The sequence below is a fragment of the Salvelinus fontinalis genome, chromosome 38, assembly GCF_029448725.1.
Source record: "Salvelinus fontinalis isolate EN_2023a chromosome 38, ASM2944872v1, whole genome shotgun sequence".
NCBI classification, from domain to species: Eukaryota; Metazoa; Chordata; class Actinopteri; order Salmoniformes; family Salmonidae; genus Salvelinus; species Salvelinus fontinalis.
In genome coordinates, this window is record NC_074702.1 from 4,352,350 (window position 1) to 4,369,488 (window position 17,139).

At 43.3% G+C, this 17,139-nt stretch overlaps 1 protein-coding gene across 2 annotated transcripts; it reads left to right on the forward strand.

Annotated features, from left to right (window-relative positions):
* The first annotated feature begins 2,326 nt into the window (after positions 1-2,326).
* LOC129837477 (src kinase-associated phosphoprotein 2-like) lies at positions 2,327-16,742 on the forward strand. 2 transcript variants are annotated; one of them, XM_055903672.1, is made up of 13 exons: positions 2,327-2,650; positions 3,195-3,300; positions 3,448-3,473; positions 4,430-4,531; positions 6,423-6,503; positions 6,692-6,775; positions 7,596-7,720; positions 8,536-8,599; positions 8,739-8,846; positions 11,057-11,155; positions 12,377-12,489; positions 15,891-15,995; positions 16,069-16,742. In XM_055903672.1, exons 1-12 carry the CDS (start codon positions 2,611-2,613, stop codon positions 15,981-15,983), a joined length of 1,041 nt encoding a protein of 346 aa, XP_055759647.1. In that variant the 5' UTR covers positions 2,327-2,610; the 3' UTR covers positions 15,984-15,995; positions 16,069-16,742. The 2 variants fall into 2 exon arrangements, with proteins under 2 accessions (XP_055759647.1, XP_055759646.1); XM_055903671.1 differs by having other exon boundaries at positions 2,328-2,650; positions 16,090-16,742.
* Positions 16,743-17,139: the final 397 nt, after the last annotated feature.

Here is a 17,139-nt window from a genome sequence, read left to right on the forward strand (position 1 = left end):
AACGCTCACTCATTCGGGAATAATTGCAATCAATATATATATATTTACACTCAGTGTGTCATCTTGATCTCTGTTGGTTAAGTTTGTTTCTGTTGGAGAGTTTGTCCGCCCTCTCTCTGCCGTGGTTAGAATGGATAGTTCAGAGTAACATTCAGCAATGTTGTTATAGAATAGTTGTTTCGGCGGTTGTCGGTCTTCGCGTTCAATGATACCGAATTCCTAGCTGCAGACTAGTAATTAGTATCAAATATTTGTTCTTATTCTGTCGGTTAGATAGTCTCAGAATTTAACCACGTGGTATGGTTAAGAATTCAGCAATGGGCTCAAACCTTAGCCCTCTCGTAATTGAGAGAATTATGGTCTGAAGATAAATTCCCACGGGGGGGTGGGGGGTATATTCGGGAGAGAAGGGGCTGTCCCACGACGCCAGATAAATGTCTGTACTCATGGGGCGGGCCAATGACTTAATGAAACTTTAAACAGAAATACAATTCTCTCACATTAACATCATTACATAGCATCCGTCATTTCACAAATTGTTTCATCTTTACTCATTAATTTTATATCACAATTAGATGCAAGCCTCACAACTGAGACTCTTGTATAAACAGGGTTATGGTAATGTGGCTGTATTGTCTCATGAGTTTCACAAAATTGTACCAAACGGACCAGTTTGTAGCTGGCTACTTCACCAACCTTTTATACATTCTCCAGAACATGAATATTGTTCAGTTCTCAAGTTCTGTGAGGTGGAAGAAGTTCCTTTGTTCTCTCTATGAAAACTCACACTCTATACTGTCTGGCCATGAGGAAGAATCTCCTCCAGGAATTTATGACCTGCCTAAAAGCAGCCTGGGTATAAGAGATAGAGAGAAAGGGGGGGATGGTGCAGAGAGAGGGGGATGGTGCTCGCTGTGCCCAAAGAGGGCAACGTCTAGACAGAGGGCACTGGGGTTGGAGTTGAAACTTGTATCATTGGCCGGGAAATTTGTAGTGGGGTGTGTTCTATTGCTTGAGGTGTATGTGGTTGGTCTGGTATTGTGTTGGTCCGTATAGTTGTTTGTTGGGGAGAGGGAGTTTCAAGGTGATTTGAACTCTAATGATGGTGGTGGGTGTCAGTTTATGTTTGTAACTTTTGTTTACCTAGCCCATTGGGATGGTCAGTGCCAGAGGGTTGGGAGTGTTTATTTGTTGTGTAATGGTGTGGGTGATTGACTGGTAATGTGTCTTTGGTATTTGCATGTTGTTTTGCATCCACTGGTGTGTGTTCTGTGATAGTTTTGTTGTGGTGTAGTCTGTGGGTGAAGATGGTTTGATAAAGTTAGTGACACAATGCACCTGTCTCATCATACCAGTGGGGAATGACTTTTAAGTGCCTTCACCACCTCCATGTGGTGGGTTGCCTGTATTAATTTACAATACAGTTTGGCAGTCTGCCTTGTCGCCTCATCTGGGGGTTGGTATAGGCCAGGCTGTCTGTATGCGTAGGGTCGTGTTGTGATATCCTGCTAAAATACAACCAGGGTGTTCTCAGTCGAGGAGGACCGGACAGTGTAATTCAAAAAAGCAGCGCAATACTATATTTAGAATAAAAGATGTGAAACACAAGACTTTTTGTGCTACTCCGGGCCAGTCCAGTCCTGTCCTGCCTTGTTCTTTGTAGGCCGGGTTATTGAAATATGGAGGTGGAGATGAGGCTACCAGTTTTTTCTTGACGATCCCGAGTTGCAGGGCTGGGGCTGTAATCCGTTCTTTCTTTAAATTCAACCCTGATCTGTTCAATCTAGATCTGGTTCCACAGGTTAAAATCCCAATTGTTCTTCCAAGGGTCTATTCACCTTAAGCAATGAGCTCCCCCTTACCCCTCCACATACTAAGGAACTTCAAAGTTAATGTCTCAACGTAGTGGAAGCCCACCACCATACTCTTACATTCTGCAAGGGAATGAAGAAAAAAAAACCTGCAGGGTAATTAAAGCAATTCACAACACACACAGAACAAGCCAGTCAGCACTCAAGAGAGCCCCTCCAGGCTGCCAACCGCCAGTGAGTATACTTCCACGCAAGATATTACACTTACCAAGCGAACGTCAGGAAGTTTGTACCTCAAACCATACGGACGTCCGCCGAGAAAATGAAAAAGAACGTCTGTGTCGCGGCCTATATATAGGGGCGGACCCCAGCCTTGACACAGGTGTACACCGGAGTAAATGTGTAAATCCTCACATCGGATGTATACCTCCGCCGCGGAGTGATACGAATATATTGGAGTGATCCAATATAGTGAAGCATAACAAACGTCACATGTTGCGTTTATATTTTTGTTCAGTGTGAAAAACACATTCTATGAAATACTATTGGGCGTGCAGGTACCGCGTGTGTGCAGGTATCGCGCGGGCCGGTTAAACGCGATGGCAGTGCAGGTGCATCAAGAAAGGAAGGATACGGCCTGTGGTCTATATTTGAATAGTGTCACTGCACTGTAGCCAGTGGTCATTGTATTTGATTAGTGAACTTATACTGTAACTTCCGTATCTCTCAGCCCACCAGAGCTTCCGTATTAACTGAGTTTCTAAGTCTACCCTTGCTGGATTTTTTACGTTGTAACGCTATGCGGTCAATTCCGGAGGAGTTAACGACGCTTATTTCAGGTAGTTATAATATATATTATTAATCGACGTGTTAGTGTAATGGATTTCTATCCCATCGTTGTCAAACGTAAAGTTTTCCAAAAGCATTTTCTAACTGTTTTGAAAAAGAGGAAGTAAGTGTTTGTTTCACTGCAATATGGACGGTAGAGGTCTTCCCACCGTAGAGACGATGGCCACAAACAAACAGGTGCACCCTTGAGTTGTAACTAATATGATTCCTTTATTAGTTGGCAGTATTGAAATGAGTAGGCGGGCAACCTAATGTACGCACGTCTGCATCCCAAGTGTTTGGTTAGCGCTCCAAAGCAATTATACCAAAACAAAAAAGGACACTATTTTCATGTGTAAAAGTTGGATAAAAATTGACATTTTTTTCATGTGTAAAAGTTAGAAATGTATCCTAAAAACGGGGAATTATTTTTAATATTTAGAGTATAGTTGAGTACTCTATTAAATATTTGGGAATGGGCTGCATCATTTTGGTTGATTATTGTGATCACATGACCTCAAACTTTGATGCCTTCACATTTCTTCTCCTTTTAAGATCTTGAAGATTTCCTCTTCGATGGTCTGAAAGGAGAGAATTTGAGTAAGAAGGCAAAGGAGAAAAGAGAAGCCTTCATCAAGCGGATCAAAGAGGTCAAATCTGGGTATGTTTAGACTCCAGCAGGACTTATTATCGATTATAAATACTTTGTGGTTTTGCAACAGCTCGTTAGTTAAATAATATAACTCTGTCTATAGCTGTTTTGCAGTTGTACTATGGCGATATATCGTTTCCTTCTTCCTTCTTACAGATACCCTCAAGAGTTCAACGAGAAACGTATGTTTTAACTCTGTGTGCTTGATGTCGATGTGTTTAAAAATAGGCACCCTATTCCGGGTGGGTATCATTTATGGAACGTTCCAACAGGAATCCGTTCCAAAACTTTGTAAAGTACAAGGTTGCAAACAAACAACGCATACAAAGTAGCACGATCAAGTCACCTAGGTAACTAGCTGCCGAATAGGCATCAACTCACCACATAGCTTACTCTTAATGTTTGTCCATAGGCTACCAGAGTGAGGACAGACATTTTTCGGAATAAATGTGGTGAGTGAAAAACTTAATGAAATAGCCCACTCCCTACCCGTTATCTTATTCTGCCTCTATACAACTTTGTATGTTTTGTTTGTTGGCAACTTTGATATTTATGAAGATTTTGGAGCAGATTACAGTTGGAATGTTCCACAAATTATACCCAACCCCTATGGGTTGCTCTATAGTGCTCTATATTTTAAATTTTATTTATGTAACCATTATTTAAGTAGGCAAGTAAGTTAAGAACAAATTCTTATTTACAATGACGGCCTACCAGAAGGCAAAAGGCCTCCTGCGGGGACGGTGCTGGGATTAAAAATGTCAAATAAATAACATATAAATATAGGACAAAACACACATCACGACAACATGACATAAAGAGAGACCTAAGACAACAACATAGCAAGGCAGCAATACATGACAACACAGCATGGTAGCAACACAACATAACAACAACATGGTAGCAACACAACATGGTAGCAGCACAAAACATGTTACAAACATTAGCATTAAGGGCAAGAAGTCAGAGACAATAATATATCACACAAAGCAGCCACAACTGTCAGCAAGAGTGTCCATGATTGAGTCTTTGAATGAAGAGATTGAGATAAAACTGTCCAGTTTGTAGAGAATAGGTGTCCATTTGGGACGTGCATGGGTCTTACTCTAATACATCAACAACTACCGTTATGAACCAGGAGATGCAGAGGACTCGGAAGAGGATGAAGTGGAGGACAGCAACAATGATGGAGGGTCACTGCATTCAGAACGCACAGATAAGGAGGATGAGACCTGTGAAGGTACGTCACAAACACTTGGGTGTATACCAGGGTTAACACAAGGGTTTAGACCAGGGTTAACACGAGGGTTTAGACCAGGGTTAACACGAGGGTTTAGACCAGGGTTAACACGAGGGTTTAGACCAGGGTTAACACGAGGGTTTAGACCAGGGTTAACACGAGGGTTTAGACCAGGGTTGGATTCAAATAATTAAAATTCCAATTCATGCTTCTCTGTAAGAAAACAATTGGAATGAGCTAGAATTTCAGTTTATATCCTGAATTGAATTGAATTGAAATGGAATGGACCCAAACTCTGATACAATCTTCATACATGCATACATACTGTACCAGTCAAAAGTTTGGACACATCTACTCATTCAAGGGTTTTTCTTTATTTTTACTATTTTCTACATTATAAAATAATAGTGAAGACATCTAAACTATGAAATAACACACATAGAATCACGTAGTAACCAAAAAAGTGTTAAACAAATCAAAATATATTTGAGATTCTTCAAAGTAGCCATCTTTTGCCTTGATTACAGCTTTGCACACTCTTGGCATTCTCTCAACCAGCTTCACCTGGAATGCTTTTCCAACAAACCTGGTGGAGTTCACACACATGCTGTGCACTTGTTGAAATGCATTCCAGGTGACTACTTCATGAAGCTGATTGAGACGTTCTAGACATTTCTGTGCTTCCAACTTTGTAGCAACAGTTTGGGGAAGACCCTTTCCTGTTCAGCATGACAATGCCCCTGTGCCCAAAGCGAGGTCCATACAGAAATGGTTTGTCGAGATCTGCATGGAAGAACTTGGCTGGATTGCACAGAGCCCTGACCTCAAGCTCCTCGAACACCTTTGGGATGAATTGGAACACCGACTGCAAGCCAGGCCTAATTGTTCAACATCAGTGCCCGACCTCACTAATGTTCTTGTGGCTGATTGGAAGCAAGTCCCTGCAGCAATGTTCCAACATCTAGTGGTAAACCGTCCCAGAAGAGTGGAGGCTGGTATAGCAGTCAAAGGGGGGGCAACTCCATATTAATGCCCATGATTTTGGAATGAAATGTTCGATGAGCAGGTGTCTACATACTTTTGGCCATGTAGTGTTTGTGTTTCTCTCTCTCACCAAGTCTGTGTGTGAGCGAGAGAGAAAGCTGAAGTGAAGGAGATTGTGAGACCACTGACATTCCAGTTGTAACTTGGCAACTGACTTTGGAAGAAATTTGAAGGGCACAGCTGTGGGTTGGCCCCTCATGACAGAGAGAGCATAGTTTATTACTCACAGCCTGGAACCTGGCAGAGTGGCAGTCAAGAGGTTTAGAGTTACCACTTTACATTTCTACTACAGTCCAAGAAAAGGCATGCCTATGTATACAGTAGTCTTTCTCCCATAACAGTAACCTACACAGAGTTTGTGTATTTGGTTTTGGTTAATAGAGTATCAAGATAAACCTTGTGAAATGGTAAGGGGTCTGGGTTTTATTGGACTTTAAACAGCTGCCAGCTTTATGGCCCCTCTTTCACTCGGAGCAACTTTGACACAGAGAGTTGAACATTTGCATTGAAGTTGCATTAGTTGGCTGCAAAAGAAATAATAAGAGATGCTTAACTTCTATATCGACCCAATTGATGACAAACCAAATAAGCAAAGATGTGTGTTACCCTCTTTTTGAACATTGTACCGGTGCATTTTCACTGTGAGATTCATTGGCGTCTGGGACTGTGTAGTAGGTCTTCTTGGTTTTCGGGAGCAAGAAAAGACAAAGCAAAACTGTACTATTTCCTGTTTTTCCAAAGTAACAGTTGTCCAATCAGCTTAGCCATAGTCATTGATCTAAATGATGAGAACGTAAAGAAGGTTGCTAGAAGGCTGATAGACTTGCATCTGTCTCTCTGCCTATAGGTGCTCAGCAGTCTCTAGCCGTGGCGGCTCAGGACCTCCAGTCTGTCTTCAAGGCCGGACACCTGGAGAAACGCAGGAAGGGTGGGGTTCTTCCATAGACATGCATATATTAATTTATATACATATATTGTTTATATACGACATTGGTGTCTTTACTAACATACACGACACATACTCTGGGACTTTTGGGGAAACAACACTGTTTATGAGTCTCCAGATTCTGGATTGTATGACTATGTTGATGGTAATGTTCCCATTGTCTTCCACAGATCACAGCTTCTTTGGCACAGAGTGGCAGAAGAGATGGTGCGCTTTGAGCAGCCAGACATTCTACTACTACGGCAGTGATAAAGGTATTCAACCAGACATTCTACTACTATGGTAGTGATAAAGGTATTCAACCAGATATTCTACTACTATGGTAGTGATAAAGGTATTCAACCAGATATTCTACTACTATGGTAGTGATAAAGGTATTCAACCAGATATTCTACTACTATGGTAGTGATAAAGGTATTCAACCAGACATTCTACTACTACGGCAGTGAGAAAGGTATTCAACCTGATATTCTACTACTACCGTAGTGAGAAAGGTATTCAGCCAGACATTCTACTACTATGGTAGTGATAAAGGTATTCAACCAGACATTCTACTACTACGGCAGTGAGAAAGGTATTCAACCAGACATTCTACTACTACGGTAGTGAGAAAGGTATTCAACCAGACATTCTACTACTACGGTAGTGAGAAAGGTATTCAACCAGACATTCTACTACTACGGCAGTGAGAAAGGTATTCAACCTGATATTCTACTACTACGGTAGTGAGAAAGGTATTCAACCTGATATTCTACTACTACAGTAATGAGAAAGGTATTCAACCAGACATTCTACTACTACGGTAGTGAGAAAGGTATTCAACCTGATATTCTACTACTACGGCAGTGAGAAAGGTATTCAACCTGACATTCTACTACTACGGTAGTGAGAAAGGTATTGAACATTCATGACTTCCCAGACAACTGTAGTTTGAGGTGTTTGGGAATGTATATTTGATCTTTTCATAGTTTTTTATTTTTATTGAATATATAGAATTTATAGCCAAACAGTGATGTTACTCTAGTAATCATGAGTTATTGTTGTAGTTGTGTTTCTCTCTCTCTCCTCTGACAGACAAGCAGCAGAAGGGTGAGTTTGCAATTGATGGCTACAGTGTCAAGATGAATAACACCCTGCGAAAAGATTCCAAGAAAGATTGCTGCTTTGAAATTTCTTCCTCTGACAAGCGAGTATATCAGGTGAGAGAGCTAGTCTCTTGATGACACTTTGGGGCATACCATACGCTAATCATTGCAGTCTGTCCATGTAACATTTCTGCAATCGCTATAGGACGGTTTCCCGAACACAGATTCACCCTAGTCCTGGAGAATATATAGAATCTCATTGAAATAGCTTTTTAGTCCAAGACTAAGATTTATCTGTGTGGTATACCGTCCCTTTAAACTTCTATCATAGTCCAAAACGTGTACACGTCCACACAGCAGTGTTCTAGAATATTGGACCTTTGGCTTTCATACTTTTTGAGTTCTCAGCTCAGCTCAAGCAATTTCTCCAACTGTCAACACATTCAAATGAACGGAGGAGGCGTACAGGAGTCACGTTGGTTGGGGATTGTGGGGAGGTGTTCAGGCTGTGCGTTCCCCGCAGATGGTGGTCTCAGATCCACGTAGCTATGTCCTAATAGGACGCCGGACTATCTCGTGTCTGTGAACTATGATTTATGCCTTAAAGGGAAAATCCACTCAAACTATACGTTTTATTTTTTATTAGTCCACTGTTGATACAGTCCCAAAATGTTTTGCATGTCAGCAGTCAATTTTTCAAAAGATTGGACTTTCAAGAAGCAAAGTGCCACTGACCACACCATAATGATGATGCAAAACACACACATTTAGAGTTTTGTTAAAGTATTTCTCACATACATATTCAGGTTTCTTAGCTAGTTTTTTCCCTTCCTTGAGGAAAGTTTAGCTAATGCATAAATACAGTGCTATTTGTTTATGTAAATTCATTTAGGTGCAACTACTGACTGTCGTTTTCTTCTCTCTCTCAGTTCTGTGCGTCATCTCAGAAAGAGGCAGAGGAATGGGTGGAGCAGATAGATTTTGTGTTGAGAGGTTTGTAATACTCACCATTAGACCTCATATTTTATCCAATGTACTTTTCATGTCAAGTCTTTTATGAATATTTTATTATTAACAAGTATAGACTAATTATGTAATCCCTTATGTAATCTGAGGCTGTGTGTGTTTGCAGACATGTCAGGGGTCATTCCGTTGGACGAGGAGGATCAAGAGACGTACGATGACATTGGCGCTGTCGAGGCGGCGCCTATTGACGATGACATCTACGAAGAACTCCCAGGTCTGCCATTTCTCTCTCTCACACACACACACACACACACACACACACACACACACACACACACACACACACACACACACACACACACTGTGTACTCTGTCAGAGAATGTAACCAGTAATCCTGTTCCTCTAGAGGACTGTTTGATTGGATGCTTCCTGTTTGACACACATCCTCTATGCTCCGGCTCTGTAATATTATTACTACTATCCTTATTATGGGGATAGATGGAGGAGACCCAGATGGTACCCTTTTCCCTTTCTAGTGCACTACTCTTGACCAGAGCTCAATGGACCCTGATGAAAAAGTAGTGTCTCATAAAGGGAATAGCAGGCCATTTGGGACTCAGCCAACCAGGGTAGTGTAATGTTGACAGTACCTTTCTCCTCTCTCTGCTTGCTCTGTCCTCAGCCAGGGTAAATCCCTCTCGCAACACCATAGTAACAGTCCTCAGCCAGACTAAATCCCTCTCACGACACCATAGTAACAGTCCTCAGCCAGACTAAATCCCTCTCATGACACCATAGTAACAGTCCTCAGCCAGACTAAATCCCTCTCACGACACCATAGTAACAGTCCTCAGCCAGACTAAATCCCTCTCACAACACCATAGTAACAGTTCACAGCTATTTGTTTATGTTAATTAATTGAGGTGTAAATACTGACTACTGTTTACCACTCACTCACTCACTCACTCACTCACTCACTCACTCACTCACTCACTCACTCACTCACTCACTCACACACACACACACACACACACACACACACAACCGTTCAAAAGTTTGGGGTCACTTAGAAATGTCCCGTTTTTGAAAGAAAAGCAAAAAGAATTGTCCATTAAAATAACATCTAATTGACCAGCAATACAGTGTAGACATTGTTAATGTTGTAAATTACTATTGTAGCTGGAAACAGCTGATTAATAAAAATCTAAAAATAGAATATCTACATAGGCGTACAGAGGCCCATTATCATCAACCATCAATCTTGTGTTCCAATGGCACGCTGTGTTGGCTAATCCAAGTTTATCATTTTAAAAGGCTAATTGATCATTAGAAAACCCTTTTGCAATTATGTTAGCACAGCTGAAATCTTGTGCTGATTTAAAGAAGCAATAAAACTGGCCTTCTTTAGACTAGTTGAGTATCTGGAGCATCAGCATTTGTGGGTTTGATTACAGCCTCAAAATGGCCAGAAACAAATAACTTTCTTCTGAAACTCATCAGTCTATTCTTGTTCTGAGAAATGAAGGCTATTCCATGTGAGAAATTGCCAAGAAACTGAAGATCTCGTACAACGCTGTGTACTACTCCCTTCACAGAACAGAGTAAACGGGCTCTAACCAGAATAGAAGGAGTGTGAGGCCCCGGTGCCCAACTGAGCAAGAGGACAAGTACATTAGAGTGTCTAGTTTGAGAAACAGACGCCTCACAAGTCCTCAACTGGCAGCTTCATTAAATAGTACCTGCAAAACACCAGTCTCGACGTCAACAGTGAAGAGACGACTCCGGGACAAAAACAAGGACATTTCTAAGTGATGCCAAAAATTTGAATGTGCGTGTGTGTACATACACACTCTGTCAAAAGTAGTGCACTATAAAGGGAATATGGTGTCATTAGGGACATAGCCTTGCTCTTGCAGCTTGTGTAACTTGTATGTTACAAGCGTGTTAAACAACAGGTGTGGCTGACTAGCTGGGGCCATTTACATCCCTCACGTTATTCAGACCCACATCTGACCCTCTCTCTGTCCTGGGGCCATTTACATCCCTCACGTTATTCAGACCCACATCTGACCCTCTCTCTGTCCTGGGGCCATTTACATCCCTCACGTTATTCAGACCCACATCTGACCCTCTCTCTGTCCTGGGGCCATTTACATCCCTCACGTTATTCAGACCCACATCTGACCCTCTCTCTGTCCTGTGGCCATTTACATCCCTCACGTTATTCAGACCCACATCTGACCCTCTCTCTGTCCTGGGGCCATTTACATCCCTCACGTTATTCAGACCCACATCTGACCCTCTCTCTGTCCTGGGGCCATTTACATCCCTCACGTTATTCAGACCCACATCTGACCCTCTCTCTGTCCTGGGGACATTTACATAGTCTTAGAGTAGAAGTGCTGATCTGGGATCAGGTCCCCCATGTTCATGTGATGTCATTCATTCGGATTTATCTCTCTCTTTTTTATCTCTCCCAACAGAGGAGGACATGTCCACTCCTCCCTTGCCCACACCTCCAAAGCCCAAGGTGGAACCACCCACGCCACACAGCAAACCCACCCCACCCACTACAGCTACAGGTAAGTGGAGAGAGAGACCTGCCTGCACCCCTGCCTCTCATCCTTTAACTTCACCAAACACAGACTTCAGAGTGGTTCAGATCTTTGCAGAATCAAGAAGCAGATGCCAGTTTAGAGAGAAGGCCTTCTGAGACACTGTGAAAGGGAAGTCATGATGACACGGAGAGGAAGTCCCTGTGAAAAAGCAACTCGGAGGCATTTCACACTGTTCTTGAAATAAACACATTTCAGTTAGTTCCTACTAGTTCTGCATTTAACCACATGCCTTCGCATGACGTCAGTACAGACAAACTGAAGCTACGTTTAACCACTCACACAATAAATGTTCTGAGTGTTGTGTTACCATGTATACAAGCTATAGAGGCTCAGTCCTCTGTACATGTCATAGGAGAAAACAGAGCAACTTTAGTTTATTCATTAGATCATAAAAATAAAAAAACAAGCCCACATAAATCTTGAAAATCCATTCATGCACATTAGTAAAATCATGGAGGATAACACACAGAGTCTGGGACTTATTTCCATTGTGGTCCTCTTGAGATAAGATGGCTGGGCAACATCCAACACGGTTGAACACCGTATGACAGCAAGATCATAAAACACAGAAGAAGAACATCTATGTTATCATTGCAGTTGTGTCGTAAGGTGCAGTCAAATGTCATTTTTGAAGCTGCCCAGAAAGGACGTTGTTTTTATGGGCAGAGGGAACACATTCCACTCTGAGGCTCCAGTATACCACAAAGTACCTTTCCCAGCATTACTCCTGAACCTGTATAAGCACACATCAGCAACACCTGATCTGGTGCTGTGATTGTGTACATCTCTAACATGGGGAAAGTAATCAGTCAGATATCTGGGCACAGAACATAAAGGAGGAGAGGGCGACAGGGAGAGATGACTAGTCTATTGTTCTGTCAGAGGAAGACCACCTCTTGTTAGTTCTCTACCACCTCAGAGAGGGCGACAGGGAGGGAGAGATGACTAGTCTATTGTTCTGTCAGAGGAAGACCACCTCTTGTAGCTCTCTATCACCTCAGAGAGGGCGACAGGGAGGGAGAGATGACTAGTCTATTGTTCTGTCAGAGGAAGACCACCTCTTGTTAGTTCTCTACCACCTCAGTAGGTTACACACCATGACATCACAATAACCACCCATGTACTGTAGAGACTGGGGAACATTTTGAGTGATCCATCTCTCCTATAATCTCTCTGTCTATCTAGTGAATAAGATCACAGACTACCAGAACTACTATCAGGGAATATGGGACTGTACAGGAGATCAACCAGATGAACTGTCCTTCAGACGGGGAGACGCCATCTACATCCTCAGCAAGGTAGGTCTGGAGGAACCAACCCTCCTCATCCTCACTCACCTACAGACGGGGATTATCAGCAGTACCTAGAGGTTTAGGATGATCTCCTTTTCAAAGGTTTATGGCTGCTCGACGCGGGTCCTGCTCGACGCCGGGTCCTGCTCGACGCCGGGTCCTGCTCGACGCCGGGTCCTGCTCGACGCCGGGTCCTGCTCGACGCCGGGTCCTGCTCGACGCCGGGTCCTGCTCGACGGCGGGTCCTGCTCGACGGCGGGTCCTGCTCGACGGCGGGTCCTGCTCGACGGCGGGTCCTGCTCGACGGCGGGTCCTGCTCGACGGCGGGTCCTGCTCGTTGTGAAGAGCTATATACAGAGGAGACTCACATGATGCACTTATTCAATCATTCATATCTTCCACAATGGCTTGACATGTTCCATGACATAGCAAATAGTTTGCAAAAAATCCTAAGCAGCGGATAGGCATTAATATAAGAGTTAAAACATTTTATATTACCTAGTTATCTTCTCCTTAGAAGACAGTTGGTATGTCCTCTTATGTCAAGTGTTACTAGATTCTGTGGTATTTCTAAAGGTCTCAATGAATGGCTGTACCAGACCAGACAGACCACCTAAAGTGGTCAGTTATTGCTGGACCCTCTGAGGAGGAGACATTTCATATCCTTACTGGCAGCGGCTGGCCTGTAGCCTGTAGCCTGTAGCCTGAACTGTTGAAAGGCAGGCTGAGGTGGGCCTGGGTCTGGGCCCTCTCTCTGTCTGTGTCCCAAATGGCACCTTATTCCCTACATGTGCACTATTTTTGACCAGGACCCATAGGACACTACTGAACCATAGGGCTTTGGTGACAAGCAGTGTACTATGTAGGGAATAAGGTGCTGTAAAGGATCCAGCCTCTCTCTCTCTGGCCTCTGTGTGATGGGGATTAGTTGTGTCACAATGGAAAGGTTTTTAGTGTTCTTGGCTAGGTGTCCCTGTCACCTAGCCAGGCATGGCCTTAATGGGGATGTGTGTTCTCAGTAAACGGCAGGTGGAGTCCTCCACTCCGTTCAGACCAGGCGAGGACGTGTGGTGGGAGCCCAATTTCCGAGGCTTGTCAGCTAGCGAGGTGTAGGAGGGGTGTTTGTGTGCCAGGTGTGGGGAATTAAAGAGCGATTGTGTAGAGTGAAATAGGAATCCATTAATGGATTAAACATTGTTACATTGTTGATGTGTAATCAGCCATTTAAATAATCTCTCCAATATGTTGTAATTGAAAGCTGCGTAACCCACTGTACATAGTTTGTACCTCTATCATCCATTGACTTTCTTTGTGATTTAATGATGGATGTATTTGCGGAGCGTCACTGGCCAAAATAATTTAACTTTGCAGTGTTTCACATCAGTCTCTTGTGTGGTGAATACAATGTAGTGGTCAATGGAGAAGGTCCTCATGCGTTCAGTCTGGAGGGCTGTAAGAAATACACAGATTTTCTACTGAGACTCAATGAGAGCGCTGTTTTTATGATCAAGCCTGCCATCTAGTGGTTGATATAAGAACTGTCAGCTTCAGTTTCTGAAAACGACTGACCGCCTTTACCAACCGTGCTACTGTGTAATTATTTATTAATCCATGTTATCATTCTATGTCCAAAGTTTTTAATTCTAATTGAGGGTGTGAATGATCAGAGATGTTGTGCAATGCCAATGTGCATAGTAGACAAACATGTAAACACAACAGGCCACATCCTGCTTCTTTTCCTGTATTGAAGAGAAGCAGGAATCAAGTTGTCCTTTCATTGGGTTGGTGTGCAGACTGAAAGAGCCTTTAGTTGACCTGGAACCTTGGTGTTGGGGGTTGTGGTCTGCTGGGAGGGAATGACCATAAAACCTGTCTGGACACTCACACAGACCAGCTGCATCAGGAGGAGGAGGAGGAAGGGCTGCACACACACACACCCTCCCACTATCCAGAGACCAGGAATAGCCTGAGCGAACAGTGGGCCCCCCCACCCCTAATACAGCTGCCAGAACCCCCCAGAGTGTTAGAGGGTGTTGTGTCAGGCTATCTAACCTAAAGTAACGTGTGTGTACTTGTGTTTGTGTGCTCATATGTTGTCACAGTGTGGGGTCAGTCCTCCCTCCCTCCCTCATAAGTCCCATATACCTCCAGTGTATTAGTGACTGAGGCCCAGCTTCCAGCCCCCAACAGTCACTCAGGCAGCCATGACTTACCTAGCAGCAGACACCACTGGGCTGGTCCTGGTCCACACTGAGGTGTGACTTGTAGAACAGACACAGGAAGCTCACACACAGAACCCTGTATCACCCCCAGGGGGCTTGGGACCAAATGTCAATTCCATCATGTCACATATTAATAAGATGATTGTGACATTCACATAATGGCATAAAAACTAATGTGTGTTTCAGTGAGTAGTTAATTAGATGAGGTAATTGGCTTCAGCTCTCTGCATGGCATCGTCTTCGGACACAGTTTCTCCACTTATGTGGCTTTAGCTCTGGCCCAGGGTGTTACATATAGCTGGTATATCTCTGGTCCAGGGCGTTACATATGGCTGGCGTAGCTCTGGCCCAGGGCGTTACATATGGCTGGCGTAGCTCTGGCCCAGGGGGTTACATATGGCTGGTGTAGCTCTGGCCCAGGGCGTTACATATGGCTGGCATAGCTCTGGCCCAGGGTGTTACATATAGCTAGTATATCTCTGGCCCAGGGGGTTACATATGGCTGGTGTAGCTCTGGCCCAGGGCGTTACATATAGCTGGTATATCTCTGGTCCAGGGCGTTACATATGGCTGGTGTAGCTCTGGCCCAGGGCGTTACATATGGCTGGTGTAGCTCTGGCCCAGGGCGTTACATATGGCTGGTGTAGGTCTGGCCCAGGGCGTTACATATGGCTGGTGTAGCTCTGGCCCAGGGCGTTACATATGGCTGGTGTAGCTCTGGCCCAGGGCGTTACATATGGCTGGTGTTGCTCTGGCCCAGGGCCTAAGAACGTCTATTAGCTCAAGATGCATCTCCTGTTTTATTTTTTTTAATTTTTTTACAACATATGCATTGTAGTGTATTCAATGATACAACAGGCTCTCTGTTTTCTCTCTCTGTTCTCTCCTCTCGCTCTGTTTTCTCTCTCTCTGTTTTCTCTCTGTTCTCTCTTGCTCTGTTTTCTCTCTCTGTTCTCTCCTCTCTCTTTGTTTTCACTCTCTCTTTGTTCTCTCCTCTCTCTCTGTTTTCTCTCTCTCTGTTTTCTCTCTCTCTCTGTTTTCTCTCTCTCTGTTCTCTCTCTGTTTTCTCTCTCTCTCTGTTTTCTCTCTCTCTCTGTTTTCTCTCCTCTCGCTCTCGGTTTACTCTTTAATCTCTCTGTTTTCTCTCTCTGTTTACTCTTTTCTCTCTGTTCTCTCCTCTATCAGGAGTACCAGAACTATGGTTGGTGGATCGGGGAGATGAAGGGGTCTGTTGGCATTGTTCCTAAAGAGTACCTCATGGAGTTGTACGCCATTTAAAGGCCTGTCTGAGTAGGTATTTGATCATGCAACTCAGTCATGGGTGAAATAACTGTTGGGTTGTTCCAGCAACACTAATGTGTAGTGTTTTTGTGTTCTGTTTCAGGGCATCTAAATCCAATCGTCTTCCATGTGAGGTGCATGGAAACAGACCATATCTGAAGGGGACGCTGAACTAAGCAGCAAAGCCAACTGTCTGTCGCAAAATGAAAAATATCAGATGTATGTCGTGTCCATCTTGATCTCGCTAAGTGCTTTAAGGAGTTGTCTCTGCAGTTTGAGTTCAGTAAACTGCTTCTGTTTAATTTATTATCGCCGCATTTCCCCTTTTGATACAGAGTCTTTATATTGTGAACTGTCTAGAATGAATCGCTTATGGAGTCTTTGTATTGTGAACTGTCTAGAATGAATCGCTTATGGAGTCTTTGTATTGTGAACTGTCTAGAATGAATCGCTTATGGAGTCTTTGTATTGTGAACTGTCTAGAATGAATCGCTTATGGAGTTTTTGTATTGTGAACTGTCTAGAATGAATTGCTTATGGAGTCTTTGTATTGTGAACTGTCTAGAATGAATCGCTTATGGAGTCTTTGTATTGTGAACTGTCTAGAATGAATCGCTTATGGAGTCTTTGTATTGTGAACTGTCTAGAATGAATCGCTTATGGAGTCTTTGTATTGTGAACTGTCTAGAATGAATCGCTTATGGAGTCTTTGGCTGAGAAATACATGTGTATATTTCATAAATACTTGATACTGCTCCTGGTTGTTTCGTTTGCCATTCCATGCAGAGTTGGATCACATTGCCTCTACTAGACACTTATCTCAGTTCTGTTTTCCATTTACCCCCTTATGACCTGCTGAGCATTGGGTGATCCAAGGTCAGTGTTTGGGGGGGCACTTCTACCCAGTGTATTCTGCTGTGCAGTATGAAAAACCAACTGCCAGGTGGCATCAGAGTCCCTGCAGTAATTCTAACAGCTCAACTGGTACAGCTTTTCCCCACTGATGATGTCAGAACCTGTGTTCCTTCACAGACACCATGGAATAGAACCCACTGCAATATCATCTCTATGGACTACACTCTAGCATGCATTTGATGTGGGTGGTATTGTTTATTTCTATATATATATAACTATATGTTATAAAAGTGAGCTT

Coding starts and splice junctions, on each gene's coding strand:
- LOC129837477 (XM_055903672.1), top strand. CDS start 2,611: ATGCGGTCAATTCCGGAGGAGTTAACGACGCTTATTTCAG. Junction 6,504..6,691: donor CCTGGAGAAACGCAGGAAGG/GTGGGGTTCTTC, acceptor TGTCTTCCACAG/ATCACAGCTTCTTTGGCACA. Junction 8,600..8,738: donor GATAGATTTTGTGTTGAGAG/GTTTGTAATACT, acceptor GTGTGTTTGCAG/ACATGTCAGGGGTCATTCCG.